Source organism: Pecten maximus, chromosome 5 (assembly GCF_902652985.1).
Source record: "Pecten maximus chromosome 5, xPecMax1.1, whole genome shotgun sequence".
In the NCBI taxonomy this organism is placed as follows: Eukaryota; Metazoa; Mollusca; class Bivalvia; order Pectinida; family Pectinidae; genus Pecten; species Pecten maximus.
This window is the reverse complement of record NC_047019.1, coordinates 20065055-20081263: the sequence shown is the minus strand read 5'-3', so window position 1 is coordinate 20081263 and position 16209 is coordinate 20065055. Positions and strand designations below refer to the sequence as shown.

The 16209-nt window shown below is 35.2% G+C and overlaps 1 protein-coding gene across 13 annotated transcripts in view; it reads left to right on the top strand.

Moving 5' to 3' along the window:
* Positions 1 to 4868: 4868 nt before the first annotated feature.
* The window catches only part of LOC117327453 (CUGBP Elav-like family member 2), an 87374-nt gene continuing 76033 nt past the window's right edge, over positions 4869 to 16209 (top strand). For 2 of the 13 annotated variants that reach the window (XM_033884445.1, XM_033884436.1), the window contains exon 1: positions 9794 to 10623. In XM_033884445.1, coding sequence (XP_033740336.1) covers positions 10358 to 10623 — 266 coding nt within the window. In that variant the 5' untranslated portion in view covers positions 9794 to 10357. Of the gene's footprint in view, positions 4998 to 5098; positions 5218 to 9784; positions 10624 to 16209 lie in introns of those variants that run through there. The other 11 variants (XM_033884435.1, XM_033884441.1, XM_033884446.1 and 8 more) reach the window with 10 other exon arrangements.

The following is a 16209-nucleotide window of genomic DNA, read 5'->3' as shown; positions in this document are numbered from 1 at the left end:
ACCAAAAAGGAGTGTTAAATCCTACACAATATATATATATATACATGTAATAACTGATTTATTATCAATATTGTGACACGAGATATGTGTCCATGCGCGTGAAGCAAAATTTCAAAATAACAGTGTTTTTTTTTGTGAAAGGTGAAAAAAATCAAAGAGGTGGGGATGTAAGATAGAGAAAGAGGAGGATACGGATGAGGAGAGTGTGACCGCTAGGACACGGGAGGGGTCACGTACCGACACGATCTGTAGAGTCGCTACCAGACGTCATATTAATGTCACTGTAATTATTTATCATCTAACCTAATGACAGTTTTACGTACGTTTCATTTCTGGTCATATAATTAATTATAAGTTCATATATACTGGCGGTATGTTTGGTTTACCTATATTACGCCTTCTCTTGCATCTAGTATCAGAACATGTGTAAATCTTCAGGTATCACCCGCGGGACGCTGACCCCGGGGTCATAGACCGTGACCAGCTGTCCTAACTGGTGTGTTTACTTACACGTGGACTTAGATGTATCTCTTCCCTGTAGTGACAAATCAGAAACAGAATTTTACGCAAACTATATATTACAAAGGGATTGTTTTGTCTGCACAGGGGTCTCGTTCTGTATACACAGGGGTCTGACATCATTCGAAATAATAGGACATATGTATTTGTCTGACATCCCATAATAACTACCTCCTCGTATATAGCAGAATAATGTTGAAACAGTGCCCCATGCACTTATCGTAAAATAATTCTGTGTTAGCAATAACTCAATGGTGAGCAAATGAACAAAAACAAGTGTTAATAAAGTAGCCCATGGACTTGAGTTGGATACATTCGTACATGTATGTTGATGTACAATGACAGTTACCTCTAGGAAATATGGCATCGCGAAAACGAGGCATCTTGTGGAATCTTCTGCACTGGTATCAATATTACACTCAAGAAAAAGTGATATATTTTTCAGTTTCTAACTTTTGCAAACGCCACAACTTACACATCAGTAGAGATATGTTGAATGTACACGTGTTATTAAAATTTGCACAATGCAAGGCAAAGAGGTGTCAGAGACTTGTATATCAGATTACAATATACAATTCTCTGGAGGTGTGGTACCAGAGGTAATGTACTGAATTTGGTGTTGATTGTGGCGTTCGAAGGAGGGACGAGGTGTGGTGTTGGTGACTCTGGGTGGAAGGGATGAGATGTGGTGTTGGTTATGATGCCCTGAAGCAGGGACGAGGTGTGGTGTTGGTGACTCTGGGTGGAAGGGACGAGATGTGGTGTTGGTTGTGACGCCATAAAGCAGGGACGAGATGTGGTGTTAGTTATGATGCCATAAAGAAGGGACGAGATGTGGTGTTGGTTATGACGCCGCGAAGCAGGGACGCGATGTGGTGTTGGTTATGATGCCCTGAAGCAGGGACGAGATGTGGTGTTGGTTATGATGCCATAAAGCAGGGACGAGATGTGGTGTTGGTTATGACTCCGGAAGGAAGGAAAGAGATGTGGTGTTGGTTATGATGCCCTGAAGCAGGGACGAGATGTGGTGTTGGTTATGATGCCATAAAGCAGGGACGAGATGTGGTGTTGGTTATGATGCCATAAAGCAGGGACGAGATGTGGTGTTGGTTATGACTCCGGAAGGAAGGGACGAGATGTGATGTTGGTGGTAACGCATGCCCCCCACCCTGCGCCCAGGTTTGACGTCATAGTCATATTAGTCAGGGACACTATTATGAAGACAGATGTCTAGGGGACACCAATGACTGTGACGCAGGAAAAATGTGGTGTTAATTTTGTGATGTAGCATGATGTTGGTAATGATGTTGGTTGTAACGCAGACAGAAACACCCTCCTTAATTTATTTGATTCCATGTTGGGTGCGATTCCCGGCCCGCATAGTATTTACGCAAATGATGAGATCAACTCGAGCGCCGGCCCGAAATCGAAATATGGTAAAATGGCTTGGTGTTCTATTCGATCACACACCCCTCCACAAACTAGATAGATAACTAATCCCTAAATGAATAAATAAAATGAAATGCATTTGAAATATATCTACGGTCAGTTTGAATGATAGCAACAACAAACAGATACATCACCTTAACTATGTTAATGTTAAATAAATATCTTTGTAAAATTAATTGTTCACAAACCTCAACGGTATTAAAAGTTGTGCGATTCAGTCGAGACCTTCTTATAGGACAACAGGTACAATGACGCGGTCTGTGAACAAGAAAATTAGAAAACATGACGATACTTAATTGTGTATCTTCCTCTAGATATAGCCACATGTTATACAATCTAAGAATTTTCCAGGACAAAATCAGTTACTCTTTTGGTAACTTTTCGATTATGGAATGGCTTTATTTTAGGTGACGCACTTTCGAAAGCCACAGATGAGCCTAGCAGTTGGTCATCGTTTATGTCTGAATCCAAATCAATTTCGATTTTGCCATTAAAGAGTAAACAATGAAACCTGTTTAGGTTGAAGGATCTCCCCTCCAGCTCTCGTCAGTATCACATATTATATCTATTTTACCTTATTATCGCTGTAAACATTAATTTCAGTTCAGAGCGGAATTGAGTTTTATGTTGATTCCTAATTATGTGGCATAACATAATGATTTTCCTCTAACACGGAAGAGGGAAACCATGGTGCATATGTGTTTTCAACAGCACAGGGACTTGGCACGCATTTCCAACATACGATCTGTTTATCATACGTTCCAAGCCCCTGTGAGCTGTATAACTGATTAAATGCATTGTAAGATTTATCATTCGATGACAATGACATCCTAGATTATAATAGAGATTATTTATATACACATATTGTCAGATACTGGTTTACGTGCTAATCAATTATGTCTTGTCGATTTGAATTTCTAACGAAATTGAAATCGTGATCACGTTGTGGAAACAATGACACGTGTTCTGTAAAATGATACATAATTCATATACCGGCCGTTATGAGTCCTCTCCGATATACCGGCAGTATATTATCATTATCCTAATTAATTACCAATCCCGCTAGTCGGTATTGCGACTGTATCTGATTATATAATACACCAGTAGTCATCATCTCTTCCTCGTACCAGCCAAGTCCAGCAGGTTTATCATAAGACAGACGGGGGTAAGGTGGAGGAGGTGTGTTATTTACACTGGTGGTGGGTAGGGTAGGGGTGGGGATACATATTCACCTGTGGGCGCGTAGTCTCCAGGTAAAGATGTTGTTATCTGGACGACTGGGGTGTGATAAGAAGAAGGTGCAGCCTTTGTTTACCTGTGATATATACCTGTTACTTAGTCAGTTAATTAGCATGAGTGTTACAGGTTATAGGTCCTGACGTTAGATCCAGAGTGTTATTTCTAGATGTCCGAAATGTGACATGGCGTTTGATCAGATGACTAAGCGACGATGAGGAGTACCCGTCTATCCAACTCATCCCCCTTTGTACAGTGCCTTTCTAAACACCGGAAGGACATTATTTTGAGGGGGGGGGGGGGGGGGGGGGGGGGGGGGGTAATAGTGGGCTGTGTAAGGAACCGTTGTCAATTTTGGATTCTTAAATGCCCGCTTTATCTATACACACATGTAGGTCACTGTTTAAAGTGGCCAGAATTAATTATACTCCAGTGTGGGTTGGTTGTCTGGATTGTGAGGTGACGTTATGTTAATTGGATTTTTTTTCTCGTATTCGGTCTTTATTTCTTTTATATATTCGAGAAATCTAGTATATGACTGCCACTGTCTTTCTCTCTTGAAATATAAAGAAAATATGTAAAATCATAATATTGGTAGGTTTAGTTTGATTTTAATCAAACATTTTTTAAAAGTGATGTTTTTTCGGAAGTAATTTTGTAATGTTGGCAATATTCCCCGTCGTTGTGTGTAATATGGTAACAATATAGAACCACCAAAAAATCTCCCATTTTGTTATATAAGAGTGTAGATCAAGTCCCAGGAATCGCTAAGTGTAAAACGAAGTCATTTGTAGATGATTTTATTAACACTTTTATCTATAATTGCACAAAATCGATATAAATATCATCTATCATGTCGATCGAGTGCCATTGATTCACTGCGATGGTGACGGTTGTCAGATGTCATCAATGCGCCGCTTTCATAAATGACGATGTCGTTTCGATCGATATACATGTGTGAAATAGGTTCAGACACGTGTACGTATATTATAGGTTAGTTAGTTAGACTTTAAACAACGAAACAAATTATACATTAATTATGAGGCTACCACATATGCACACATATATGTATTCTACCTTGATAAACTTTTATTATAGCACGCATATGGCACATGCGTCTGCTTCTGGTTAGTATATTTTTGTAGAAAAAAATATTACCCCTATCCCTGCTATAACAGTTAGAGCATGTGCTAATATTTTTTTCTATCAATACTAACCAAATGTATTGTGCTGTCCGCACGCATATAGCCTAGAGTGATTACCAATAGTCACTTTAATTACCAATTGTCTCTACTGTCATTACCCTGTAAGTACATTGACTCTACGAGTACACATTGAAGTAGTAAATTCGTTAAATTATATTATAAACCATCATAGTAAGCCTCAAGTATTACGTTTTACAATGCTAACGGGTATTATCTGTGAACATGTCCAAAGATAGACCCGACAATGGTCACGAGCGTTTGAACATTCTATTCTAGGCTTGCTGACACAGTAACAAGTGTATGTCTTCGTTAGTTTATCACCGTTAAATCTCCTGTGTTCTATTTGTTTATTGTTAAATGGATTCCATGCTTCGATAACCGTAAATACTGCAACTAGTCTTCTTTCAGTCCTGGCCATTCACCGAGAAAAAGTCGACCTCGTGGTTGTGTTTACAGTTCCCGCCAAATTTTTGCACTGAAGAAACTCGATACAGGGAAGAAAAGCATTACGGTAGTCGGTACACATCAATCACACATTGGGAACATGGCTGACGTTCAAGTCCTACCGATTCAGCCCCATTACGATATGTAAGTATTACAAACAAATATTATAACTTCATAAGCAGTATGTAACCGATATTTTCTCATTGGTTGCCTTAGTAAACCCTCCGATATTAATTTCAGCTATTCAACCACGTGCTTGTATGCAGGTTCTGTTTATAGGTACTAAGCATTGTGGGTACCACCGTCCGCCATTTTGTTGTGTGTTTGTGCTGTCTTGTCTGTGTGTGTTTTCACGTGGAAATAGGTAAGCATGATATAGTTATTATTGAATGAAATTTATGTTGTTTATTGGTTATGTTTATACAAGTACTTGCAGTTTACTAATTTGTACAACCACGTATACATGAGAGAAAGGTCAGGCAATAGGGGTTGACCGATTTGCTCTTCGGTGCTTGTTGCTGTTCGCCTGCTCTACAGGTGACGGATTACTACGGTGTGTGTAACCTCGTGTTGAATGCTACTGTTTATTCGAGTTGATTCCGGGTAAACCACTCTATGATTTGTAGATCAGTAACGCTACATTTAGTTTACAAATGTACACCTTCACTCTCAATATTTACAGTCTAAAAAATGACGATATATTTTCTCTTCTGCTTTTATGAACGTAACGGAAACGTGACCTGTTTCGCTACCTGAGAGCGTGTGTTGAATCTACCGCATATTATCATTGTTTCACCATTAACACGAAGCCAATTAATTCAAATGCTTTTATTACATACATATGACTTCACAATAGGCCTAACGTTCATTTATTAAATTATTTTGAAAATTCTACTTTTATTTTGACCTAGGTAAATGTGTGTTGGATTGTGTATATCGTATTACCAGTTGAGGGAACAAATAGAATCGTAAATGTGTTATCATTACTAACATTTACCTGTTAAAATGGTCCTGTAGATAAGACCAAGGTTTGACTCTTGACTTGCCCATGTGTCATGTACAAAGCAACAGCTGACAACAACCTTGTCACATTCTGATTTGAAATGAATTAATATACTCATAATATTCAAATTTATTGATATTAAATTGTATTTCAGAATACCACAGTATATTTATTTAAACAGCATTAGTATGTATATGTTCATTTTATGCTAAGTGTTGCTGGGAGTAATGTTCTCCATGACCATAATCTTTTAAAATCTGCATACTCTGCAGAGAATAACAGGTGAATTTTCTGTATTAAGGACCCCTTTTTCTTGAGGAATGCTGAAGCTTAAACAATGGTTCATATTTTGTGTTCTATCTAAATTCTTACAGAAAAGATGCCATGTGAAAATGCACTGTAAACGAATTTCACTAATCAATGATGCAATTTAATCGGTAAAAGTTCATTGTGAATTTTGCTAATCAATGATATAATTGAATTGGTCCAAGTTCATTTAATTCTAGTGAATATCAGTGGCAGGGTTTGTTGATGACATATCTGTTTAGATTTTGGTGGACTCTGGCTGAAATCTTTGTCTGGTCTTTTGGCATTTTCCCCTCTGCTCTTTAAATGACGAAATTTTTGCACACGTTTGTTTATTGGAAGCTAGTGGAAGCCCTTTTGGTCTGGAATTCAGATATTAAGTAATTAAATAGTTGTTAGCTACTACCTGTTAAATGGTATGTATATGAGAAAATATGAAAGTTTCTTTTCATTTTTTGATTTTGGTAAGTTAATTGGAAAAGAACCACTTTACAGTCTGGTAAATTGTATGTTATGAATATGATGTTGCTGTCATTGTATTGTTGAAATCCTCTGCATTATAAACCTTTTAATATATCAGAGAATGGTATATATATTTAAAAGGGAAATGTACATCTTGTCCTCCATTGTTAATACATGTTGTTCAGGAAATGGAAATGACAGGCCATCATATGTGTGGCATCTACTGATTGTGGTTTGTATATCTGTGACAACCGACACCTCGGTAAAATATAGACTGTGGTCAGTCATGTGTACATCCAACACAACAGGGTTTAAGCTCACACTGGTTAGAAAAGGATCAAACACAAAGTACCATGTGTAATGTTTAAGAACACAACATTCATTTCTATTCCAGTGTTCAAAGATTGAAACACTTATCATCAGTATATTATAGGTTGCCATATTTACCTATTTGAAGACCTAGTGAATTACATCTCATTGTGCAGAAATAAATCTTGATATTTACTGTACAGGAATTTTGATTGATACTTAACTGTGAAAATAAGAGTATAATTATAATGCTATTCAATACAAGGTGTGCGATATAATAAAGATTTTACATTCTGTAGAGGATGTCCTAACTATACTTTTGGTGGTAGGGTCATGGTCACCTGATCCTTATACATAGATCAAATAGAAGAAGGAAAGAATGTAGGGATGTATGATCTATATCTGTAAGTAGGTTCTGCTTCAGAATATCCTGGTCTGGTTTAAGAGAATTATAGCTTCTCAAGTCACTAGTGTCCCTCCTCTAACATGTAACTGGTCCAGTAGATACTGAGAGAGTAACATTCCTGGTTACTTGATAATAGTAACTTTCTAGAGAGATATAAATAGGTCAGATTTAAAGCGATGTCATATTTTTTTGTGAGGTAAAGAATTGATATATATATAGACCTAGTATAGGTTCAGGAAGCATAACATGTGTATCCTATTTAATTTATGAAAATATCTTCTCTGTACAACTTCATTTAAATTATAAGTCGGGATCATTTACAAAGATATGTAACTTTTTTCAAAGCAGAATATTTAATGCTCTTATAGCCTGATCTTTGTTAATTGGTGTAAAAGTTCCCGCTGTCCCAAGAAGTATTGCAATTAATGCAAGCTTGTACATACATAATATTTATTAAATAAAGAAGTCTATTAAGTATATATATTTCAAAGAGAAATCTGATCTTTAATTTTGGAGTTCCAAATTCTATTAATTCGGTAAATCCACTTACAATTTTAAGATGATTTCTAAGAATGGAATTCCATGTCAAACCTCCTGGTCCTAATTTGATTTTCTAATCTCGTTCCAATTCTTCCATGAACATTTATGGTAATCTTTTTAAAGCCATATTATTTAGAGGTTGTCATATTTAAAGATTTGAATGTTTAGAAATTAATTGTGTATTTATAAATATATATTGTAGCGTATAACATTGATCGAATGACATTTTCAGTGCACAGATTTTAGTATTAACTTTAGGAGAGAAAAGCATTATTCACCCTAAATCTGATTACAGAAAGTACATGGGGATATTAATTTCTTTATATGGTACTTATGAATGGTAATTAATATAAGTTATGTGTACAGCTAGTAGTAAAAATCATTTTATGACTCTGCTGATGTTGATCCCATTCAACAAGTTTTGATTACAGATTCCAATAATATGCATGCATCAATATATTCAGTCGAAAAGATTCTTATTTTGTCAGTCCTTAACTGTATCTGGTTCTGTCAGGACTAAGGGGAATATTTATATAACACTAGTTCCTTTATAAGCTGTACATTGTATTGTATCATTGTTGAATTAAGTAGTAGGTGAGACAAATGAGTATATCTGTAATAAACAGCTGTCTCTTGTTCTCTAACAAACTGTTACAGAATTTGAATAATAAATGGTATGCTGAAAAGGTCTCAACAATGTTGGCCTGACTTCACAGATACTGTGGCCATTGTCTAAATGTATTGATTGTGTCGGGTTATTTTCCTACTTGTTGAATCGACAAAATTATCTGTTGTTTATGCTTCATTGGTTCAAGCGTTTAATTGTATCTGGTTTAAATTCCAAATGAACTAGATGTAGAGACTTGATTTTGTGTGGTGGTGGTAGTGTTTGCATATGCCGCTTTGTGCAAGATTGTGAGTTGGAACACAAGACTGTTCTAAATGTCCGACTACCGTTATTCCTGGGTTTTAAATTAGGTTCATTCTCTACACTGGAGATAAACATCCAAGTTGTAATCAAGGTTATCTTGGGTTAAGTTCTTATATCAACCTCTTTCTTTGAAATAAGACATTCGGGCATGAAGAAGTGCTAGACCCACCGAAATCTCACAGGACTTTACCAGAAACCTAACATTTATAAATGAACTTGTATTACGAGACGAATAGTGCATCTAAGATCTAAATTTTAGATTGAGACACATACCTGTACCTTTCTGTGTGATTTGACTATATTCTGACCTGTTCAGGGGTTTTCATTGATGTTTTCATACAAACAGATGGATAACCAATTATATGTACATCTGTTGTACAATAGTGTCAGACTGTTACACGTCACTTGTACTCTAATAAATATTTGAGTATGTTGAACAATAGAATATTGTTGTAAATATGTACAGGTATAAGGACCATGTAAGTATATATCGCAGCATTTGAATCGATAAGAGTCGGACTCAAGACTAGACATATTTACTTCATGATCAGTTGTCATTGGAATATTCATTGTCAGGATTAAATTCGTGTTTTAACATTTGATTTTGAACGGGTTTTGAATTTCACTATATCATCTTCGATTAATTTTATGTTGGTTATGAATGGATATGAAGTTTGAATTACCTGGAATGTTGTCCTTTCATCTTATCACATCTTTTATTATCCCTTTCTGCCCGAGTAATACCCCCTGATTTTATCGTAGCTAAAGTATAGGGTGTTGATTTACCTGTAGACTAGTGGACTTGGAAGGTATTTAAAGGCTTGCTTTGTCATAATATTCTCCATATATTATATATGCATCCTACCCTTTCACCCACTTGTAGACGGAGTGTATGTACAGAATTTTGTGTATTGTCTAAACCAACTTACCATGTGTGTATATTGTTGGATTTTAAATAAGGTGTGAAATATTCCATGTACATGTATTTAATAGCTTAGTGTAAATAGTGTAGTAAGTTATTTCTTCCCTATGAAGCATTGAAGACTTGTTGGATTTTAAATTCTCTCTACGACTTTAATAAAAAGGTACCGACTGTTCCTGTGGAAATATTCAAAACTGAAGGCTGGCTGGAATTTTCTGTTGGGGGCCCACAACATCTGTTTCCAACTTACTCCAGCAACTTAATTTGTTAATTTTGCCTGGGATGTAGTAACCAGACTGGTTCTTTGCTGAACACTTCATCTTATCAAATGAAGGGGATTGGTAGGGGAACCAAGTAGTGATTGGACCACATCAACGCTTTCAAGTGTATCTTAGCGTGGCACAAGCAACAAACATTGGGGGAGGATACTACCCTAGATTGTACTAGCTACATCACTGGAGTAAAGTCGGTCTGTACTTGCCTTCTGTTATATGCTGTTGGATAGCTGATAGTCAGCCCTGAGAGAGAGAGGGAACAGAAGATAAGGCATTCCATATTAATATTATTACACGCACACAGGTAGTGTGTTGATGATGGTGTAATCTCATCTAGCTGCCACAATCACATGTATCACATGGAGCTATGCAAACGTACTAGGAAATATACATCCTTGTCGACTAGTGCCGAGGACATTCTGGATGGCCTAGAGAGTAAAAGAATTCGGATAGCGTACAATTCCTCAAATTTGAAAACGTGTAGTCCGATGGAAAATGATTCTGGGAAAATCTCCGATGGAAATACTGTGTTAGAGGAGATAACACCTTCCAGTGTCACAATGATGCAGAATGGTACACATCTGAATGGGATGGTAGATAACGCTAGTTTAGGAGGGTATGTGTCTGTCCCCTTTAATTTCTCCTTCATAGCTAGGTACTCCAAACTGTCCTCAATTCAAATAATTTATTTTCATGATGTCATTTGTGTTGAATACCTGTACAAAATTAGGATAAAATTTAAACATTATTGAAATTTTTCAAAATTGTTTTTATTTCCAAATTTCATTTGGGGATTAAATTTTACACTTATTTACTGAATTAGATGATTTGAAAGTCAAATGCAAGTTTTTTTTTGACACAAGTTGATGATAATTTCCTGCTTTGTAATGCATTTCAGTCTACTGTCTTCAATTAATTATTGTAGTAAGGAAATAAAAATTTATCCATTGGTTAAATTTCATTGGCAATGCTGCAAGAATATCATTTGCAATGAATTAATTAGATATTATTTATGCTTTATTAAAAGTACATCCTGTTTGTGAAGTGACTAACAAGCAAAATCTTTTGTAGAATGTAGATCCCACTAATCATGTATTCGTCTGGAATTCCTCAGAAATCAGGCTTCAGAAACATCATGTAATTTGGCAAGGCATATCTTAGCAACAATGATAAAAGTAAATTATTTATGGTACAAATGACGAGCACATTAGGCGTGTCTTACATAATATCAGACATACATACTGCTTAGAACTCTCTGCTCTCTTCTTTGTTTATCATGAGTGCAGATGATGAATGCATGTTGGACAATTCATGATGCATGTATATATGTACTAGCAGTAATGTGGCACTTTTGTCCTATAACATTTGGGCCGTTCAATCCAGCATGATTTGACTATAATATGAATTCACAAATACTGAAAAAGACTAAATAAAAATGTGCCATCAGATTCTGTGTTAATTAACATCTGGTCATATTAATATTAAATACAGCCTTCTCTCCACGACTAAGGGGGTAGAGATAATAATCTTCTAAAAAAAAGTTGACTTGTAATGGTATACATATGAAGGCAAGTGTTTGTGAATAGGTTGTTGGCCCATTTTTTTGGCAATCAGTGTACCATTTAAGAAAATGTAAAGGTCGTGTTAAAAAGGTGATTGTAGCTATTTGAAAATATGTATTTTGAAGTCACAAACATGTCTCTAAATATTTCTAACATTTAATATGATGTTTGTGAAACCATACAAGTGTGTCTAATATTGAAGTCTTTTCTGGTCAACCATACTTTGGCAGTGTCATCCATATATGATATACTCACAGGTCTATACAGCAAAACAAATGTAATTTAGATTTTTGTAAACATACGGAAACAACAGATTTGCCTCACTCTGATTCAGTAAGTGAAGTATTCAGTTTACATTTTCGGTAGTCATGCGGCTGGTCGTTTTGATGGGAACAAAACATTTCTTAAGACATGACTTGAACTCCTCTTATTACACATTTAGAAATAAACTTCCAAAGGGGTATATTTTTTTATGACACAGGTAAAAGTGAGGTATGAATGACAGCTTGGTCAGTTTATTCAGTGTTGTATTTTATCTTGGACAGAAGCACTGCTCATATTAGACACCATTGTGGAACTGTTTATGTCTTAGACTGGTGATGCTTTTCTAAGTTACAGACTCCTAGGCTCTGTTGATTTTATTACAATCTTTATGTTGGTCTTTTGAAGTGTGCAAACTTCACATGGTGATAGATTAAACCCATCCTTCCAAATCCCCGACATATATATATTGCATGGAAAATATATATTTTGGTTTGTTGTTAACTTAACGAGCAGGTTACCTAGATAGCAATCTTTTTATTTTATTATGAAGAGTTTAAAAACTGAAATATATTGATGTCAGTATTATCGTGAATTTTGTGCATTTAACTTTCATAATAAAACAAGTTATAAACTTTAGTTTTTTACAGTTTTTGTAAAGCTTCATTGAAATAGCATTGCAAAATGATAGCATAGAAGCAGTTAAGGTTAGTTTTCAGTGTGTTGCCTTACAAGATTGTGCATGTGATAATGTCTAAAACAGTTAAAGACAGGCATGTTATCCGGCACAAATTTATTTTATAGACGGGAGTAGGATGTGAACAAGGAAAAAAGTGTTTCTTTCATGTATCCAGCTTGAAAGTGATTGTGATCAATTGTAAAACGGCTGATATTTGCACTGAAATATTTTTGTGTTTAAAATGATGAAGCTGATAGTAGAGAGTGGATAGACGACATGCACTGTACTGTCCTATATTATCTGATTAATTAAATAATCATTATTGGAAATTTGTGTTGTGCATCCATGACAGGAATTGAGTTTGTGCATGTATGTATTAATTACATTGCAGAGTGCATCCCCTGTCATATTAAAAATAGGTACTGGTCATTTCCTGGAATATATATATACACATGTCAGTGTAGAGTTATATGATACAGACTAGAAAGGTTTCCACGACTGTCATAATTATATACGTGTTTTTGGCATGACAGAGACCTGTGACTTCTTTTTATATGGAGTAAGTGAAGCAAATATAATTATACAAATGTCTTTAGAAGTTTCTGAATAAAAACACTATTTATTATCTAAAGAAAGAATCTTTGTTCCACAAATTTTATGAATCCCATCAAGTTTTTTGGAAACATAAAGAATTCTAAATGTGTTTTCAACGACATAAATTAATGTCAGACAAGAAGCTGAAACAGGTGTAAGCACGCATTCAGAGTGTTAATTCTTGCAATGCATTACTTTCGGATGGTTAGAATATACCCCTATTACTGCCATTATGGCAATTAAAGGTATGTTGGTTAAAATTTCATGTTCAATCTTACAAACAGCTATTATTATTATCAAGGCAATTAAAGGATATGTAGGTTTAAATTATTACACTTGACAATTTTGAAGTATAGGTTCTGTTGAGAAATCGCAACAGTAAAAATATTAGGTGTATAGTGATTTTGGAGACATGTACAACTTTTTTGTTACCGGTAACTGAAATTACTGAAATATTGTTATAATATTTAAGTACATGGTTTTGAATTTTTAGCTCACCGGTTACAAGTAACCGAGAGCTAATGCTGTCACCCCGGTGTCCGCGTCGGCGTTTAAAGTTTTTGGGATCAGTTTTTGGAAAGCTTCTAAGTCCAAAAGTATACACCTCACATCCTTCTAATTTGATTTATACTTTTATTAGAGGTCTAGAAGTAATGTTATGGCAAAATCGTGCAGAAAAAAATTGTGATTTTTTCGCATTTTACAATTTTGTGAACTTAACTTTTTTAGGACCAAAATCCACTTTAAAGTTTTTGGGAGTAATTCCAAAATTATGCTCTTACACCCTTCTAATTTGGTTTATGCATTCATTAGATGTCCAGGTTGATGTTATATCAAAATCATGCAAAAACAAATTGTGATTTTTTTTGGCATTTTACCATTTAGTGGACTTATTTTTTTGGCACAAAAATCCTCTTTAAAGATTTTTGGGATAAGTTTTGGAAAGCTTGTAAGTCCACACCCTTCTTATTTGGTTTATACATCCATTAGAGGTCTAGGAGCGATATTATGTGACGTACAATTTCAAAATGACATGCTTATACATACATAAAAAATGAATGCAGTGTGATTGCTGCCACCGGTGAGCTTTCGCAATCATTGATTGCGCTTGTTAGTTCTTTGGAATTAGAAGTAAAAAATATGAGTAGATAAAAAATATGATTAGATAAAAATGGCTATCATAAAATCCATTTTGCTGTTTATATGAAATAATTCCTTCAGAATAAAAACGTTTATGAAAATATTGGTGATAGTGCAGTCCTGATGATATAAAATGAAAACAACAATTTTAGGGATTATTTTGTATGGGAGTGCAGTATCAGTAATGTTAAATACCATAATTCATATCAATGTAATTGCCTGGTCAGTGCTGAAGACCACCTTTCAACCTACAACATTACTGTGTGGGCACACTGCTCCTGGGATGTATTGGTCACTCAATCTAGGACAAACTGATAATGGCTAACTTGAATATTGGCTGGACAGCTGAGCTCCTGGCCAACAGAAATATGTAATAGGAGTCTTGGCTTTGAACAACATAGCTGGCTGTCTGTCAGTGTTTTGTGATGAAGTGAAATGGATAGAACCCCCATGTCTCCTTAATCAATTTCTACTATGCACAACATCAGCAGCTTGTGATACTAAACACATGTAAATACAAGTCTCATCAAAACAACACACTTGTCAATGTTGTACTTCCTCAGATGCTCTAATACATTTCTCTTCCTGTATTGGGATTCCTGTAAAACTTACTGCCCTATAATACAAGAGTTCCAGTTAAGTGATAGTAACTTGAAATTGACAGACGTCAAGGACACCATTACACAGAACTTTTAATATGGATGGACCAATTTATACCGAACTGTTGAGTAATGGCTTTTTGAAAGACGACTAAACAATTCTTTATTTTTTTTACCCCAAAAACTCCATATCAGTGAACAGATGACATCATAACTTAATTTTAAATGATACCCTTAAATAATTCGGGGTGACTGAATTGCCCTGCAATACTTTGCCTCTTTTTTTCTTGTCTGGTTTGTCGAGTCTTTTTCCAACTGTTAATATAAGTTGAAGATTTAAAATAGTGACAAAAAAAAGTATGTTAATACTTAACCTTTTCAAAGTTCTTTCAACTTTTCAGATAAGATTTGAAGAGATTTGAAATGGTCCTTAAAGTGCAGTTATGTATTCATAGTTGATCTAAATGTTTGCCTACATTGCCTACATTGCCTTCATTAAGCCACCAAATATTGCTGGCTTTGGATGTTTGATGAAATCGTGGATTTCTTGGTTATTTGGTATACTTCCCAAAAGCTGTAAAACAGTTGGAAGCTTGGAGCTCATGAGTGAAAAGGTTACAGATGTAGGATTAGGTTTTGATAAATATATATATCTGAGTCCATTACAATTCACAAATGTGATAATGTATAAAATGTTCATAGCTATATCAGATTCCATGAGGGAAAAAAGGCAATAAAAAGCTTCGTTTGAAGACTCGATATTTTTGGGGACTACAAATCATGAGCAAAGTAGTTTCTATGTTTTTGGAAGAATTCAATCATTTGTATTTATAACATTTTTTTAATACATGGTAATATTTTTTTTTTTTTTCGTCCTTAAGCATTCACAATGTTAAACAAATATATATATACAGTGTATATATACACATTCGTACTATCCATACACTAGCTGTGGATCATGTGACTATGATCATGTGACTATGAGTACACAGCATGTTGACTGACATTTTGAAACCTATTGTCAGTGGACTGTGACTTGTCTTCATTTATATAATTTTGGGAACAGAGCATCCATTGACTTAAAGACATTTACAGTTTATTGGTTTTGACGATTGCCAAAAAAATCAAAGTACAGTTTGGCTCATGCTTATGCGGCATGCCTATAAATTTTGAAAGAAGTCTTTCAGTAAAACTGATTGGATGGTCTTGGGAGAGGGGCAGTGATATATATATAAATATCTTTATTTGTGAGGGACATCAAGTGTCTTCTTCATCATCTTCAAAGTATGTTAATATTTTGTAAGAAAGGCATGGGTAACTTACGACTGCTGGTTATGATACTGAGGTTTGGAATTAGGGTAAGATGC